The 17,874-nt window shown below is 44.3% G+C and overlaps 1 protein-coding gene across 3 annotated transcripts in view; it reads right to left on the bottom strand.

Moving 5' to 3' along the window:
• CFAP92 (cilia and flagella associated protein 92 (putative)) overlaps window positions 1-17,874 on the bottom strand; it is a 567,578-nt gene that overhangs the window by 205,129 nt on the left and 344,575 nt on the right. For 2 of the 3 annotated variants that reach the window (XM_063940590.1, XM_063940589.1), the window contains exons 10-13: window positions 15,120-16,012; window positions 14,717-14,908; window positions 13,809-14,091; window positions 12,812-12,976 (exon numbers count right to left, since the gene is read on the bottom strand). In XM_063940590.1, coding sequence (XP_063796660.1) covers window positions 12,812-12,976; window positions 13,809-14,091; window positions 14,717-14,908; window positions 15,120-16,012 — 1,533 coding nt within the window. The remainder of the gene's footprint in view (window positions 1-12,811; window positions 12,977-13,808; window positions 14,092-14,716; window positions 14,909-15,119; window positions 16,013-17,874) is intronic. The other variant, XM_063940591.1, reaches the window with a different exon arrangement.

The following is a 17,874-nucleotide window of genomic DNA, read 5'->3' as shown; positions in this document are numbered from 1 at the left end:
TTTCTTCCACCTCAAGTAACGGTTCGAACCAGTCTGATTGGAGGAACTGCAGAACCAACTGGAGATCCCAAGGTGCCGTGGGAGGCACAAAGGTGAGGTTGGATATGAAGGACATCCTTCAAGAACGTCTGTACTTCCGGTAGAGAAGCCAATTTTTTCTGAAATAAAATCAACAAGGTCGAAATCTGAACCTTTAAGGAGCCTAGGCATAGGCCCACATCCACACCCGACTGCAGGAACAGCAGGAAACGCCCAAGATGAAATTCCACCGTAGAATATCGTCTACTTTCACACCAAGAGACATACTTCTTCTAGATACGATGGTAACGTTTTGATGTTACACTCTTCCTGGCTTGGATCATAGTCTGGATGACCCTGTTGGGAATCCATTTCTGGGCTAGAATCAACCTCTCAACTTCCATGCCATCATAGCTGTGGTAAGTCTTAATAGACAAATGGGCCCTGTTGCAAAAGATCCTCTCGAAAAGGCAAAGGCCACGGATCTTCGCTTAGCATCTCTAGAAGGTCCGCATACTAGGCACTTCTGGGCCAGTCCGGAGCAATCAGGATTGCTTGAACTCTTTCCCTTCATATTCTTTTGAGAACCACTGGGATCAGAGGAATCGGAGAAAACAAGTTGGTATACCCACGGAGTTGTCAGGGCGTCGACTGCAACAGCCTGTGGGTCCCTTGACCTGGAACAATACTGCCTGAGCTTCTTGTTGAGACGAGAGGCCATAATGTAGATTTGTGGACAACCCCACCGATATGTTAAGCGCTGGAACTCCTCCGGGTGGAGGCACCATTCTCCCAGATGCAGGCCGTTACTGCCGAGGAAATCTGCTTCCCAGTTGTCTATTCCCGGAATGAAGACTGCCGACAATGCCACCGCGTGTTTTTCCACCCAGAGGAGAATTCTTCATACCTCTGACATTGCAACACTGTTTTTCATTCACTTTGTCGGTTTACGTACGTCACTTCCGTCACATTGTCCGACTGACCTTGAATGGCCCGATTCTGAAGAAGATAAGAGGCCTGCAGAAGGGCATTGTAGATTGCCCTGAGCTCCAGGATGTTTATGGAACGTGTGGCTTCCAGACTTGACCATCTTCCTTGGAATTGTACCCCCTGGGTTACCGCTCCCCAACCTCTGAAGCTTGCGTTGTTGGTTAAAAGAATCCAATTTTGAATCCCGAACCGTTGACCCTTTACCAGGTGAGAAGTTAGTAACCACCACAGGAGGGAAATCCTGGCCTTCGGCGACAGACGAATCATCTGATGCATGTGTAGATGCGATCCGGACCATTTGTCCAACAGATCTAGCTGGAAGGGCTTTGCATGAAACCTTCCGTACTGAATTGCCTTGTAAGAGGACACCATCTTTTCCAGAAGACGAATGCATTGATGTACTGAGATTCGGTTTGGCTTCAAAACAGCCCGAACCATCGACTGGATTACCATTGCCTTTTCCAAGGGATGGATTACATTCTGAGACTCTATGTCCAGGATCATTCCCAGGTAATGCAGCTTCTGCATTGGTTCTAGGTGAGATTTTGGCAGGTTCAGAATCCACCCATGATCCAGGATCAATGTGGTTGTGAGACCAATCTTCACCAACAACTGTTTCCTGGATGCAGCCTTTATCAGAAGATCATCCAGGTAAGGAATAATGTTCACTCCCTGTTTTCGGAGTAACATCATCATTTCTGCCATCACTTTGGTGAACACCCTCGGTGCCGTTGAGAGACCAACAGGCAGGACCTGAAACTGGTAGAGACAGTCCAGCAGTGCAAACCGCAGGTAAGCCTGGTGAGGCGGCCAGATCGGAATGTGAAGGTACGCATCCTTGATATCCAGAGACACAAGTAACTCCCCTTCTTTCAGACCTGAGATCATCGCTCTCGATTTTGAACTTGAAGATTGACTTGAGATTCAGAATCGGTATGACCGAACCATCCGGTTTCGGTACTACAAACAAGCTGGAATAGTATCCCTTGTTTTGTAGATGAGGTGGAACTGGAACAATGACCTGAGTCAGTAACAGTTTTTGAATAGCTTCTTGTAACGTTATTCTTGCTTCCTGTGAAGCTGGTAAGTCTGATTTGAAGAATCTGTGAGGTGGAAGATCCTGGAACTCCAGCCTGTAGCCCTGGGAAATAAGGTCTATGACCCAGGGGTCCTGGCAAGACCTCGCCCAGGCGTGACTGAAGAATTTTAGCCGGGCTCCCACCTGCCTTTCTTCCAGGCATTTGGGCCCCCGTCATGCGGAAGGCTTTGAGGCAACAGAGCTGGAGCTCTGTTCCTGAGAACTAACAGTGGTTGGCTAGCAGAAGGAGCTGCAGAAGAAAGACAAGTGGATTTACCCGCAGTAGCTTTTGAAATCCACTTATCCAGTTCATTGCCAAATAATGGCAGGCCTTCCACACCTTTCTTGGAGTCTGCGTTGGCAGTCCACTGACGTAACCATAAACCTCTGCGTGCTGACACTGCCATAGCTGTCATGCGTGCATTTAGCAAACCTATCTCCTTTAACTTCAACTATAAAGTTTGCAGAATCTTGTATATGTTGCAGAATTAAAATAATTACACCTCGAGGTAAGGTGTCAAAACCCTCTATGACATTATCAGACTACTTTGCAATGGCTTTTGCAATCCCTCCACATGCTATAGTGGGTTACCCCTGCAGCTGTATACAAAGATTTGAGGGTAGTCTCAATCTCATGATCAGCTGTGTCCTTTAGGGAGGCTGTACCAGGAACAGGTAAAACAATTTTACGTGAGAGCCTGGAGACTGATGTATCTACAATCGTGGATTTTTCCATTTTTTCCTATCCTCAGGGGGAAAGGGAAAAGTTGACAGTAACCGGTTAGGGATTTGGAACTTTTTTTCTGGATTAACGCACGGTTGTTCAAACAAGGTATTTAGTTCTTTTGATACAGGAAAAGTAGCTGAGGATTCTTTCTGTACATTAAAGTAAGATTCCTCACTCTCCTCAGTCACCTTGTCAGGAATATTGAGGACTTGTCTGATAACGTCTATGAGCGCTTCAACTCCCTGCGACAGAGTACCCTCCCCTGCCGTCCACCTCACCTTCCTCCATTTCTGACCCTTCTTGATCAGAGTCAGAATGCAGGATCTGGGCTACATTACGTTTTTGTGAACAACCGGCAGAGGACTGAGACGCTGGTCTGAGCACTGAGTCCTTTTGCATAAACTCAGTCATAGACCTTCTTAAGTATTGTGTCTCTTTCTCATTTCGAGATAATTTAGTAGAGATGGTGGAGATCATCCCCCTAATTGAGTCCAGCCATGCTGGCTCTGCTTCCTTTGTCTGAGAAGAGACACTACACTGAGTACACACTAGTGAACCCCCAGGAGTAGGAGGAACACTGTGTCTTACATGTAACACACTCCTTGCTTTCTGACATCTTTGCAGCAGAATGGCATACACACAGGAAATAGTTAACAGCACAATTGACCCACAAAGGGCCCTTCGGGAGAGACACAAATGTAGAGAAATCAGCACACGGTGCCCTTATCGCTAAAGTAGGATTTTTCTTTTCTTTTTTTTTTTTTAAATAATCTGTTTATTGAACTGTCAATAATCACAGAAATGGAAACATACAAGAATCAATGAAGTATACAAATAAAGAAGCAGCAATACACATAACTAGTATATTTCTAGGACAATAAAGTATGCATATCGACAGTCCTTTTTATTATTTATTTATAGAAAGATAGCAAAAGAAAGATAGATAGAAGAAAAAGATCAGGGGGAACAGATGGGAGACAGAGAAAAAGGGAGGGGGGGAGGGGGAATAAGCCTGATTGATACCGTGTAATAGAGTTCAAATATTCCACTTTGACATTGGTAAAACACCACGCGGATAATAAACAATACATTTAAACAATAGATAACCCTTAATTAACAATATCTATGAGGGACGAAGAGGGAACCGCCTCCGACCTGATACCGGGTCAAACACCTCCTGCATGCGTTCCCGCGTGAGCTGGGACATATTGAGTAGGAATGTACCCCATTTCTTATAAAAAAGAATAACCCCATTAATTGTATTTAAAGTTGCCATGCGGCGTTCATGATAAATGACCTCAATCAGAGCATTTTCCCATTTCCGTATCGTCGGGGCTGTTGGGCATATCCAGTGAGAGAGAATCATTTGTTTTGCAATGGTCACCATAACAGTGAGTGCCGGAATCAGGGAAACTATATTTAAAGCCTCCCCCCATTCTGAGAAATCTGCGAACAACATTGGTCTAATAGTTAATGGTAGAGTCATAGTAAACATCTTATTAATATAATTACGAAGTTTATGCCAAAATTGTTTAACTTTGCAACAGGCCCAGAAGTTATGGGTGATGGTGGCATTCAACATAGAACATTTAACACACAGTCCCAATTCAGAGGTGTTAAAGTGCCTCCTCTGTGAGGGGGACACACACATTCTGTTAATGGTTCTAATGTGTATTTCCTGTAACATGGCTGGTTTCAAATATTGGAGAGCGTGTTTCGTGTTGGATAAAACATCTGAGATGTCAGGGAGGTTCGGGATCTCTTTCCTCCACGCTGAAGAAAGTGAATTCCAAGAAGGGGAGTTAGCATCTATCAGTTTAGTATACAGGAGTTTAATTCTAAACGGGCGGGTACGGCAAAATGTTAAAACAGTCTGCAAAACTTTAGATAAAGAAGACGAACCCATGGGATCATCCAATGCATTGATGTAATGTCTGAGCTGAAGATACATGAAAAACTGATTGTACGGTAAGGAGTATTTATCATGTAATTGGGAGAAAGGAAGTAGTTGGCCACCTGGGTCGAAAACGTCTTTAATAGCATTAATTCCCCACAGTTTCCATGTATAGAATGTTTTCTTGTGCAACGATGGTTGAAAACCAGGGTTACCCCAGATAGGAATATAGGGAGTAGAATAGGGATTACTATGAAAGTTTTTATGGATTTCTACCCAGGATTTATAGGTGTTGTGAAATTAGATGTTGGTTCTGACATTCCTAGGGATATCTCTAAGAGGCATGTGCAAGAGAGCAGCCGGAGAGTATGGATAGAAAAGTGCCTCCTCCAGGGAAGGGTTAGTGTAAGAGTCTTGGTTCAAGAGCCAATCCGAGGTGTACCGGAATAAGGCCGACCTAACGAATAATTGAATATTTGGGACACCCAATCCCCCCTTCTGTTTACTACGATACGTGCGGGCCTTGGGCATTCGAGGTTTTCCATTTTTCTATATAAATTTGGAGAACATTCTAGAGCAAGATAAAGCGTCAGTCCTGGTTATCACTACCGGAAGCATCTGAAGCAGGTATGCCAGTTTGGGGAAAGACACTGATTTTATGACTACAGTCCTACCAAGGATGGAAAGCGGTAAATCCATCCAGTTGTCCAACTGGAGTTTTAATTTCTGAAGAATTGGAGTGTAATTAGCTAAGTACACTTGAGAAGTCTGTGAGGGAATATGTATTCCTAGATATTTTAGCGTGCTTGTGTTAAGTTTAAGTTGGGGTATGAGGCCCGAGAGGTCAGTGGGAGCTAGTTGGGGTCCAATAGGGAGAAGATCTGATTTAGTGGCATTAACTCGATACCCAGTAAATGAACCAAATTTAGCTATGGTATCAAAAATGGCCGGAATAGAAATCAGAGGGTTACTCACAAACAAAAGCATATCGTCTGCAAATAGGCTTAATGTAGTCTGTACACCACCTACAGTAATGCCTGTGAAGGTCGGAAGTCGTCTGGGAGCCACAGCCAGAGGTTCCAGGGCCACCGCGAACAAGAGAGGGGAGAGTGGACATCCCTGTCGGGTGCCTCGCTGAGTAGGGAATGGGGTTCGAGAGGAATTTATTGGTGAAGATTTGGGTGAGGGGGTTATGGTATAACGCCTGTATCGTGGAGACAAACTGTGAGGGAAAGCCAAATTTCCGGAGAGTCTCGAACAGGTGGTCCCACGTAACCAGATCAAAGGCTTTCTCAGCATCTAGAACCAAAAGGAATGCAGGACCACCCGTCCGAGACGACTCCAAGGCCTGCATTACCGTTAGAATCTTTCTGATGTTGGTCACCGAATGCCTTCCCCAGATAAAGCCAGTTTGGTCTTCATGAATCAGACCCGGGAGTAATTTTTTCATTCTCTTCGACAGAAGTTTCGTAAAGATTTTATAATCTACGTTAAGCAACGCAATGGGTCTATAGGAGGAAGGCAAGAGTGAGTCGCGTCCCGGTTTGGGGAGAACCCTAATCAGCACTGAGTTGAAATACTGGGGAACTATGTGGGAAGAGCAAATTGAGTTGTATAGGGACGCCAATGGGTCACAGATGTTTGAAGAGAGAATTTTATAAAATCCCGACGATAAACCATCGGGACCCAGGGATTTTAAATTTTTGAGTGACTTAATTGTGTCTAGAACCTTTTGGGAGGTGATAGGAGCAACTAGTCTATCCGCAAGATCTGAAGGGAGTTGTGGCAATGATAAACTTTCCCAAAAATTTTGTTTAGCTGAATCATTGATAGGGCCCTGGGAATACAAGTCTCTATAAAACGTGTGGAGAATATCGGAGATCTTATTACCCTGAAAATGGCGTTTTCCCTCATCATCCTGTAAGGCTGCTATATGATGGGGACCAGTGTCAGCCTTAAGAAGATTGGATAACAACTTGCTGGATTTATTACCGAATTGGAAGATATTGTGTTTACCAGCGTTGAGAAACGTATTATCTAGTTGTGTCAGAACTTGGTCAAAGTGTAATTTTGCTTGTTTATGAGTTATGTGTGTCCAAGGTAGGAGAGGACTTAAAGTCTTGAAATGAGGCAGTAAGAGAAGACTGGGCCGCACGATAAGTGGAATTTAAGTCTTTCTTAAATTTGGTCATAAAAGCAATGATATCCCCCCGTAACACCGCCTTTGCTGTCTGCCAGAACAAGGCCGGGTCTGATTCATGTGAAGAGTTGTTAAGCTTATAGGACTCCCATGCAGCACGCAACATGTCCTGAAATTGCTGAGAACCCACCAACTTGGCTGGGAATCGCCACTGGGAACAAGAGCCCAGTATAAACTTGGTTTGAATAGTAATCGAAATAGGGGCATGATCTGAGATTAGTATAGGTTCAATGGTAGTATCAGTAATTTTATCAGACAGTGTGTCCGAGACAAAAAAGTAATCCAGGCGGGAAAATGAGTTAAAGGTGACAGAATAATATGTATATTCAAGTTCAATGGGGTTATGTAGCCTCCATATGTCTATAAGGCCCAGTTGTGTAGACAAATAAGTGAGGTTAGTTTTTGGTAGGGTGTAACGTCTGGAAGAGGCAGCCTTTCTATCCAAAGTAACAGAAGAAACCAAATTTAGATCTCCCCCTAAGCATATGGCCTAAGAATATCAGTGATTTTCAGATAAAAGGACTTATCATAAATGGTAGGGGCATAGACGTTACATAGAATGTACCTAGAACCCTCCATACTAAAGTCCAACACGATGTACCTGCCTTCTGCATCGGCTATCTGGTTGTGAATCTCATAGGAGACACCCTTGCGGATTAAGATAGCCACCCCTCTAGCTTTTGATGAGTAAGAGGACGATGCCACGAGCTTTGGACGAAGCATAGAAAGTTTCAAATGCTCCTCTAGAGTAAAATGAGTCTCTTGTAACATAATCACATCCGCCTTTACCTTATTCATATATGTGAGTATCCTTCTATGTTTAATAGGGGAGTGGATACCCCTCACATTCCAGGATAAAATTTTAACCTGAGAGGCCATACCCCTTAGCAGAGAACAGTAAATTAGCTAAATACTTATCAGGTTCTAGAAAACACAACAGGGGAAGGAAATGGTATCCGTAGTATCATACTCACATAACTCAACGGCATATTCCAGGCATGAACGTTACCCCCACCCCATGAGAAAAAAGGAGATAGAAAAGTGGCAGAGAAGAGGAGGAAATGGAAAACAAAGCAAGAACTAGAGAAAAATAGAAAATGGAGAAAACAACTGTAAAACATTAGGTCGCTTGACTGTAAAACAACCCATAGCAGTAACTGTGAACACCCTCAAACCCAAACACGAAGAGGAGAATACATATCACCCCTCTATCAAAAAGGCATTTAGAGGTAAAATAAGTCAAGAAATCTTAACCAATATGGAACAAAAACAAAAACAAAAGGTGTTACGATAGGTCCGTTGAGGACTCCCTGAGAAACAGAACATTGGTAAAGATCAGACAAATGCAGAACACTTACGTATAGGGCCTGAAGCTCTACCAAGAACGATTGGGCGCTTTGAGCTCAGAAGCGAGGCCGCCGCATCTGCTGCAACCCTAGCAACCGGGTCAGCATCCCATTAATACTACAAGTTATGGGAAGACTAGCGTTTGAATAAAAGAATGATATTCAGTGGCTGTAAGTTTGTACAACATAATGAAACATGGTTAGTGAAGTCACTAGTCTCCCAGGCGCGCAATATGGAACAGCCTCTCTCCCGGAGTCTCATTCATTCTGGTCCATTGCAGTAGGATCCGGGGCATCAGCCACTCATTGCAGGAACGCCTTTGCATCCTCCACATTAGAGAAGTCTTTCGGACCTTGAGGTGAGAAGATGCTGAGACGGGCTGGGTACAGTAACGCAAATATAGTACCCGACTGGACCAATTGCGAGCAGACAGTGGACATCTCGCGTCGAGCTCTGGATACCTCTGCGTAGTAATCCTGAAACAGGAAAAGCCTCTGGCCGTCCCATTTCAGAGGACCTTTAGAACGAGCCGTAGACCAGATCAGTTCCTTATGACGAAAGTTTAGACACTTAAATATCACCGGGCGTGGTCGAGCTTGGTTAGTATCCCTTGGTGGCCCCAAGCGATGCGCTTTCTCTATTTCCAGTGAGGATAATTCTTCAGGGATCCCAAGTAGTTCAGGCAAATCAGATAACAGAAACTTAAACAAATCCTGGCCCGTAAGGGTTTCCGGGAGGCCTATTATCTTCAAGTTATTTCTCCTCAAGCCATTCTCGAGATCATCTATCTTTGACAGCATATGTTGCCGAGAGGACCTGCTGCTTTAAATCGTTGATCTCTTGAAAGTTAGCTCCTATGCGGTTCTCATTAATGGATATTTTACGAGACATGGAGTGCAGTTCTGCTTTAATATCGGAGACCGCGTACATGAGCTTATCAGCCTGTGTTTGAAGTAGAGGCTCCACTGTTTCCTTATTCGCTTTCACAAGCTCTGCATAGGAAGGAGGCGTGGAAGAGGCCTTTGGTGGCATTGTGTCTGGGCCGTCGGGACTCAGTACAGGGAGACCTGGGTCAGGAGGAAGAGGTAGGTCAGAAGTGGTCACAGCGTCTCTTCCACTCCCCTTGATACGTTGAGGTTTAGGCACTGATAAGGTTACGAATCTGTCCATAACACGTTCAAGAAGCACTATAGATAGTATCGGGACAGGTCAGATCACATTCAATGTTGTGTTCGGTAAGAGAAGTGGTCACGGTCACTGCTCACATAGTATCACTCCATATAAATCATACAGAAGCGCAGGAAGAAAAACATAATGTTAACACCTCTGGGTGCTAGGCTGCGTAGGAAGGTCACTTGTAGCTGCAGGGGCAGACACACAATACGCCCCGGAGACCAGAGCTATCCCCCTCACCTAAACGACCCGTCCAGCAGCGTCATTCAGGGATTGGAGAATAGTGTGTGTTTTAAAGATGAAGCAAGTTCCAGCATGCACAGGGTGAGGTGGGGGACGATAGGATGTTAAAAGTCAGTGGCATATGGCTGGTGCCAGTTCTTATTGAAAGGAAAAAAATGAGATAAATATATGCTGTGCAACATCACAAGGAATAATATGTGCAGCTTAGGTAAAGTGTGTCTACTTAAGATCCCAGAGCTGAGGGAGCTGTGTCAGCAGCCGTAAATGTAATAAACAGTTCAGCAGCAGCCAAGCAGGTATCTTGCAGCATAAGGGAGAGGCAGGAGAGTACACATACAGGGGCTCCCTGGTGTATAAACTTATGAGTCCGGCGCTATGGTCTCACTTCACAGTTCACAAGATGGCCGCCGCTCGTCAGAATGTGTGCCAGGAGGGTCTCTCCTCATCCTCTACCAAGGCTCCCAGCTTGCGGTACAAGCGCTCCGATGGCTGTGGGGAGCGGTGAGCCAGGCGCCAGCAAGCTGCGCAGGCAGAGGCTCGATCACAGGGCACCCGCACGCGGCTCCATCACACGCTCTGGCCCGCCTCCAAACTAGAGTCCCCGGTTCTATGGACGTGGAAAGGCCGCAACCCGCAGAGTCGGCCTAAGCCGGCTCCCGATTCCGCGGCACTCACCCACGGGGATGGGGACACGGGAAGAGATAGGGGAGCAAATACCGCAATAGTGGGCTCTTTAAAGCTGTGGAAGCCGGAGCTCCTCTGAAACACAGCCTCCACAGTTGCCAGCCAGGCCACGCCCCCCGCTAAAGTAAGCTTAGCTGGATCACAGACTAAGTACCCTAATTGGGGACTCAGTACACTATATAACGCTCCCTCCCTGCTATAACCCCCTGGTACCGCTGAGGTAAACTGGAGGCTTTCTGGAGGAGCTGCGCGTCCCCGCAGTCAGCGTATGTGATAATGCAATCTGTAAAATGGCTCCTGTGAGCTTCCGGATACGCTCATAGTGAAGCCCCGCCCCTGCAATGGTGCGCGGTCTTCCCGCTCTTTTGTTATGCTGGCTGAGGTGATTTTTGTGCCTAAAATGGAGTCAGCCCCCTTTTAAGTCTGTAATGCCAGTCTGAGTACTGTGTTCACATAAAGTGTACGGGTTGTCTACAGGTTGCCCGCTCATTTGCACTCGCCCAGCTGTTGGTATGCTGGCGGTCGGGATTCCGGCACAGGTATGCTGGCCGCCGGGAGCCCGACCGCCAGCATCACATACTACACCCAAAGTGTACTGGGACTCAGTGTGCTCCGTTAGAAGCCGTGCGACCGCACTGTGTACTAAGTCTGGGGCCCCAGCCGCCCCATAAAGAAGCTGTGCGTCTCTGTACCATCCTGCCGCCATAATGGCCGGCGACCAGCTAGTCGGGACGTCGGCTTAGTACTCACCACTCTTCTTCCTTCTAGCTCTGTTAAGGGTAGATGTGTGCTGCGCTAATGTACGTTCGCCGCGGTGGGGCTTGCAAATAGTTCCCTCAGGAGCTTTGTCCTGTCAGCGGGGAATGGGACCAATAACCCTTTGGGAAGTTGGCTGGTTACCCCCCCCCCCCCCCCATCTCACGAAGCAGGCAGGCTGGTGCCATCCAGTCCTGCCTGAAAATAGCAGAGAAAATAAATGCAGAAAACTCTTCAGGAGCTTCCAGAAACATGACCGGCTCCTCCGGGCCCATTTTCTAAACTGAGTCAGGTGGGAGGGGCATAGAGCTAGCACACACTATAAATTTCTTAAAGTGCCCGTGGCTCCTAGTGGACCCGTCTATACCCCATGGTACTAAATGGATTCCCAGTATCCCCTAGGACGTAAGAGAAAAAGGAAATAAGAGTTTGAGAGAAAAGGTGCAAACGTCAGATAGTCAGAAGGGAGTGCCAAACACATGACAGCTTACAATCGAATACTATCTGGTTTGGGGTGTGTGCTGAAAAAGCATTTACATGACTGTGGGGGGAAGGATTAGGGTGTTCCAAATTAGGGAAGCAGCAAGGGGGCGAAATTAAAGGTGACATCAAGAGAGAATATGAGGCACATGTCAGAGGCTAGGTTGTCCATAGACTGCACTATGCAGATGACCAGAGAAAATAGATGAGGGAAGGAGGGATGTTGTGATGACTGAAATTTCTCCACACAGCAAGAGGCAATCTACATTCACAGCATGGAATTGGCTGAACGACGGTCAAGATGATCAGACAGGTTTGATAATTCCATCAAAACAATCCTGACCACTTTCCAGATGTTTTCAGGATGTGATGGTTTACTGTTTTTGTCCATACACTGAACAATGGGGGTCACTTCGACCCGTTCGCACGCAGCGGTTCTTCGCTGCGGTGCGAACGGGTCGGAACTGTGCATGCGCGGCGTGCGCATTGCACACAGGCAGCGGTGCCCGCCTACGGACGTCGCCGGGCAACGGCGTACACAGCGAAAGAAGAAGCTGCAGCGCCGATCGCAAGAATATTGACAGAGAAGAGGCATTCCGGGGCGGACACTCACCGTTGGATGCCGTTTTCGAGGAGTGGTCGTCCAAACACAGGCATGTCCAGGCAAACGGAGGGCGGATGTCTGACTTCAAAGCCGGGAGGAATGTCACACAGGGTAAGTAGATCCAGCATTACTTTTCAACAGCACAATTTTTTTTTAGCTAAGCAGGGCTGCACAAGCGAACACAGCCCTGCTAAGCTAAAATACACTCCCCCACAGGCGGGGATTAGTTGATCGCACCAGCAGCAAAAAGTTTCTGGCTGCGATCAACTCGGAATCACCCCCATTAATCATTAAGAACAGTTGTTTCATTGACTAATCTGAACAATTTTCGTTCAATATATAGGGATCTTAAGAATGCTTGTGACAATATTGGAGATGTAGGATATCCAGTAGCTTTAATTAGATTACGTATTATGAGAGGGAGGTTATGGGATGAGAGAGAGCGGGCAGTAATTGGAGAGGTGGGATCCAGAGATGGGGTATACATAATAGGGTCAGAGTTTACCGGAGATGCGGAATGTTGTCCGAGAATGGCCGTAATTTTAAAGAGACAATCATTTACAAGGAAAAACCAGGATAATTTGAAGTACTTTAATGGAGAATGTATGTTTACGCACCTCTGCCATTTTCTGTCGTAAAATCCTTTGTGCCAGTTCTGTGGAATTGAATGTCTGAGTACTGTAGTTGTGAATAAGCATTCTATCCACAGGACTGACCTCCACATACTCCACTTTAGGTTTTCTCACCATTATGCTCATTTGATTAACTTTCTCAACATTTTTCTGTAGATAAAGACAAGAGTTATTTGAGTTTACTGGGCCTAGAAACATGCAGAAGATACTGTGGGTATCAGAATCTTTTGGAATCATCCTAGATACACACAATGTGATGAACAGATATTGCAGTGTGTGTGGCACTAATTCGAAACAGGGTATTCAATTGCAGGCATTTTCGCCCATGCCGTTTCACTTTTTTTAAGTCTAATCAGCATGGGCGAAAATTACGCTAAAAACGTGTGAAAACGCCCGTGAATTCAACAAAACACGTGGTTTTTGCCAGTGCCAGATTTATTTATTTTTTCGACTGGTCGAAAAAAAAATTGCACTAATTGAATACCCCCCTAAATGTCATAAACAAAACAATATTCAGCCCTTTACATCCTGCTTAGTGCAGCTCTCTTTTAAGATAATTCTCTGATGCTCTTGGCAATATCAACATTTCCAGACAGATCCAGATTTATTAAGCCATACAGAGAGATAAATTGCATGGTGAAAAAGTACCAACCAATCAGCTCCTGTCATTTTTCAAACACAGTAGGTAACATGGCAGTTAGGAGCCGGTACGTTATCAAGTGAAATATATCACTTTTAAAAGCTTGATAGATCTGGGCCACAGTTACAAGATTAATTCAAATCACTGTCAGCCCTGTCATTCAAGTTGTATTCTCTGCAACAATGTATTGCTCTTCTTAGAATTTCAATTCTGCTTGTATCTCCTGTGCCCAGAACAGACTGAACTGATGCAGCATCTAAGGATATTACCATAGTAAAAAAATGTTAAAAACTACTACGTCAGTGAAAACCAAATTAGTAGAGTGCAAGACATTAACTCTACCTGAATGTAATTTTTGTCCTTGTGTCTCATGCTCATCCCGTACTTCCACTGAAAGTATTGTCCGTTGAAGTTGTCTAGCGGGCTGTGCAAGCGGCATCTCTTCACTTCCTTTTCTGAAGTAACCCCTGTTTTATTGAACGAGTTCTCAGTGTCAGCTAACAAATCTCCAATGTTAAACGGACGCCCAAATTCCCGACTCAGAAGTTGTATCATTTCTACTGAGGGCAACAAGTCGCTATGGATGATGTCTCGTAATTTTTTGGCACTGCAGATATAGTCTAACCTGAAAGAATATTGCAATATGTTTACACTGAAGCAGGTATAGGAGATATCAACTCAGACTAGATAGTGTAGACAGAAGTTAGTTATGTGGCTCACTCTACATGTAAACAAACGACTTAGTAGCAAGTAGCTTTGTGTGTGGAAAGAAGTTAGCTACAGTTTACACCCTCTGTAGATGCATGGTAAGATGATTTCCCTGTGTGACAATGGGTCTGATTTAGAGGTGGACACAATGTTCAGTGACAGGTAATCAGCATTTTGGGGAGGTAACGAGGAATGGTTAGAAAATTACAGGCATGTTGGGACCGTTTTCTGGGCATGTCTTAGTGTACCACGTCTTAGCTGGGACTCGCATTCTGACACAGCATAGGGTTTTTCAGATGTTTAATGGTGCGTCTGATGTGCAACTTATGTTTCGGCTTTTGTACATCAGCTGTGGATAAGCGAAGCCGGAGGTGGGCATTTCAATGCACAAGACAGCATCTGAGTCATTAGCATATTTTTTGCAACTGCATGCACCTCTGAGTCTGACCCAATGTGAGCATTAATCTGAGTGGAACGATCACTTCTGCTTTTTTATTATGTTTTACAATGAAGCAATATAATATCAATAGAGATTTATCTACCTTGACAAAGCCTGAAAACACAGTAGAGGAACCATATCCCTGATGTAGAGAAGTGGCTGATTCAAAAAAAAGGACAAAGGCTTATGCAGACTGATGTGACACACCAAAACTCCAAGATCTTTGTATAAGCGCTCATGAAATGCCATTTCTGAGTTGTACAGAACCTCTAACTTTCCCTGGTCTCCTGATGGCCTGTAACAAAGTGTAAAGAAATGAATTCAACTTTCCAAATCTTCATACGAAGCTGCACATATTTTATATCTGTTTCCATAATTGTGCATTCACAGAGCACCAACTGACCCAGCATTCATTCCACACCAGTTGACAGATACATGTAAGCCATTTACACTGCATCTACTTAAATATAATTTATATTTACACTGAAATTATACATAATTTGTACCTAATTGGTATGGTTTCCCAAAGCTCCTTAATAGCTTCTTGCTTCAATCCTTCTAAAATAAATAGATGAATTGCTCCATCCATAATATGAACTCCAGTTATAACATTCAGGGAAATGTCATCTTTCTGATCATCTGATAAACCAAATTTGGAAAGAGCATCCAAAGCGATATTCACTGAGTTAGGATCCAAGCCGAGAGCTCTTGAGTTGACTTCAGTAATTTTTGTAATAACATCATGAAATAATTGATTGTTCTTATAATCTAAGATGTAGACAATGCGCCCAAAGGGACATTCGGGAGACTCCGCCTCTGAAGGAAGTGGAACTGCCAGGTCTACTCTTATTTTGAGTTGTGATTGGGCATCCAAATAGTGTCCTACTGGGAGGGGTGAATCCTGGGGGCCATCCACTGACCCTATAACGCCAACTATTTTGCCATTTTTGCTATCAGAGTGACACCCAGTAGGATCTTGTCTCTCACAACTGTGAATTGGAACACAAACATTTAAATATGTTGCACCATAGGCCAGTTCAGACAAGCTTATCTTTGCAATCCCATAAGGATCCCACAATCTGTCTCGTTCTGTGAATGGATTATGCACAGTACATTTAGAAGTCACAAGACCAACATTACTTAGTTTTTCATCTTCAGGCTGCATGCCAAAAAGTGACGGCTTACTGACAACCTCTTCTATTTTCTGATCACGATCATGTACCTCAATCTCTATTGGGGGCCCAAGAAGAAACTCATGTAGCTTGCCGGGACATATGGTTCCTGCAAAAACAACATTGACATCCCTAAAGAAAACATGAGTTCCATGTGTCTGTTCGTGCGTCTGGTGAAAAGGCTGATCCTGGAATCTGTATCTGCAGTACACTGGCACACATTTCTCCTGGAAAATAAGGAGATATTTCACATTTATTATTGTAGGCACCGCATGTAGTATGGCTCATTGTAAATGTGAACTCGGAACAAAATGTGGATGTATGTCTTACAGTGGGACCTCTCTTTTAGACTCAGTCCTTCCTTTGGATACAAGATTCACTGTCCTACTTTTTTCAGCTACTGACCCAGTTTAAATACCATACAGAAAATGTATAGGAATTAATACTTTCTCAAGTGAAAAAATAATTATACTTAAAAGTCCATTAAAATAGGTATAGCAACCAATTCTTTATTGGGTAATATCAGTTTTTCAAAGCCCATACATAGGGGTATGTCTGCATTACAGTATATAGCTAATATTGACTACACTTTCCCTTCTTTCATTAGTGAATAGATCACTGGTCTGTATTTTGTGGCCAGTTAAAATGCTTCTTAATGAGGTCATGCAATATTAAAAGAGCAGTGTTGAGCTGAAAGGAAGAAGTGTACTCTCCAAGTACTAAAGGCAGCAAAGCAGAATAGTTTCACCACTCCATGAGACTATGCGGCCAAACTCCTACATAGTCCATTTAACATTGTGGTCTGCCCAAGATCTCTCCCTTTCTGCAATGATGCCAACAAATTGGAGTTTTTGAAGCTTCTCAGGACTTTTGAAGGCCCATCCTGCTATCCCAAGAAGTCCCCCCCCCCCCAAATATGAAAAAATAAATAAATAAATAAAAATGGGGAAAGTGCCAAGGGGTGTGTACCTTGATCTGTGTGACCTAATGAGAGAAAGGGTCTTCCAAAAAAAACCCAAAAAACCTGAGGATAATCTTAAGCAATAAATACTTTCTGGTGCTGATGAAAACTTCACAGTATAAATACAGATGTGTCTATGACAATACAAAAAAGGTGGAACCAAATGCCTAACAATGGTCAGGAACGCCACTCCAAAAGTAGATGATAAATGATAATTTTTATTAATTAAATAGGAAAGAAATTATACACACATCAAACCTAGAATTGCATATATACGGTCATGGGAAGTCGAATGATAAAGTATGCAGATGTCCTCACTATAGCAGACAATGGCCCTCATTCCGAGTTGTTCGCTCGCTAGCTACTTTTAGCAGCAATGCACACGCTAGGCCGCCACCCTCTGGGAGTGTATCTTAGCATAGCAGAATTGCTAACGAAAGATTAGCAATTCTGCTATTAATAGCAGAATTGCTAACGAAAGATTAGCAATTCTGCTATTAAGTATTTCCTTGCAGTTTCTGAGTAGCTCCAGACCTACTCCTAGATTGCGATCACCTCAGTCCGTTTAGTTCCTGGTTTGATATCACAAACATGCCCTGCGTCCGGCCAGACACTCCTGCATTTTTACCTGGCACGCCTGCGTTTTTTAGCACACTCCCTGAAAACGGAGAGTTTCTGCCCAGAAACACCCACTTCCTGTCAATCACACTACGATCAGCAGAGCGATTGAAAAGCTTTGTTCGCCCGTGAGTAAAATAACATAGTTTTGTGTAAAATTGCTTAGCGCGTGCGCCCTGCTGTGCATACACATGTGCAGAACTGCCGGATTTTAGCCTATTAGCAATTCCGCTAAAATTAGCAGCGAGCGAACAACTCGGAATGACCACCAATGGGCCTAATTCTGAGTTGATCGCAGCATCAAATTTGTTAGCAATTGGGCAAAACCATATGCACTGCAGGGGGGGCAGATATAACATGTGCAGAGAGAGTTAGATTTGGATGGGGTGTATTCAAACTGAAATCTAAATTGCAGTGTAAAAATAAAGCAGCCAGTATTTACCCTGCACAGAAACAAAATAAACCACCCAAATCTAACTCTCTTTGCACATGTTATATCTGCCCCCCCCC

Source organism: Pseudophryne corroboree, chromosome 9, assembly GCF_028390025.1.
Source record: "Pseudophryne corroboree isolate aPseCor3 chromosome 9, aPseCor3.hap2, whole genome shotgun sequence".
Classification (NCBI taxonomy): domain Eukaryota; kingdom Metazoa; phylum Chordata; class Amphibia; order Anura; family Myobatrachidae; genus Pseudophryne; species Pseudophryne corroboree.
Note: the sequence above shows the minus strand (reverse complement) of the source record. Positions and strands in the feature narration are given on the sequence as shown.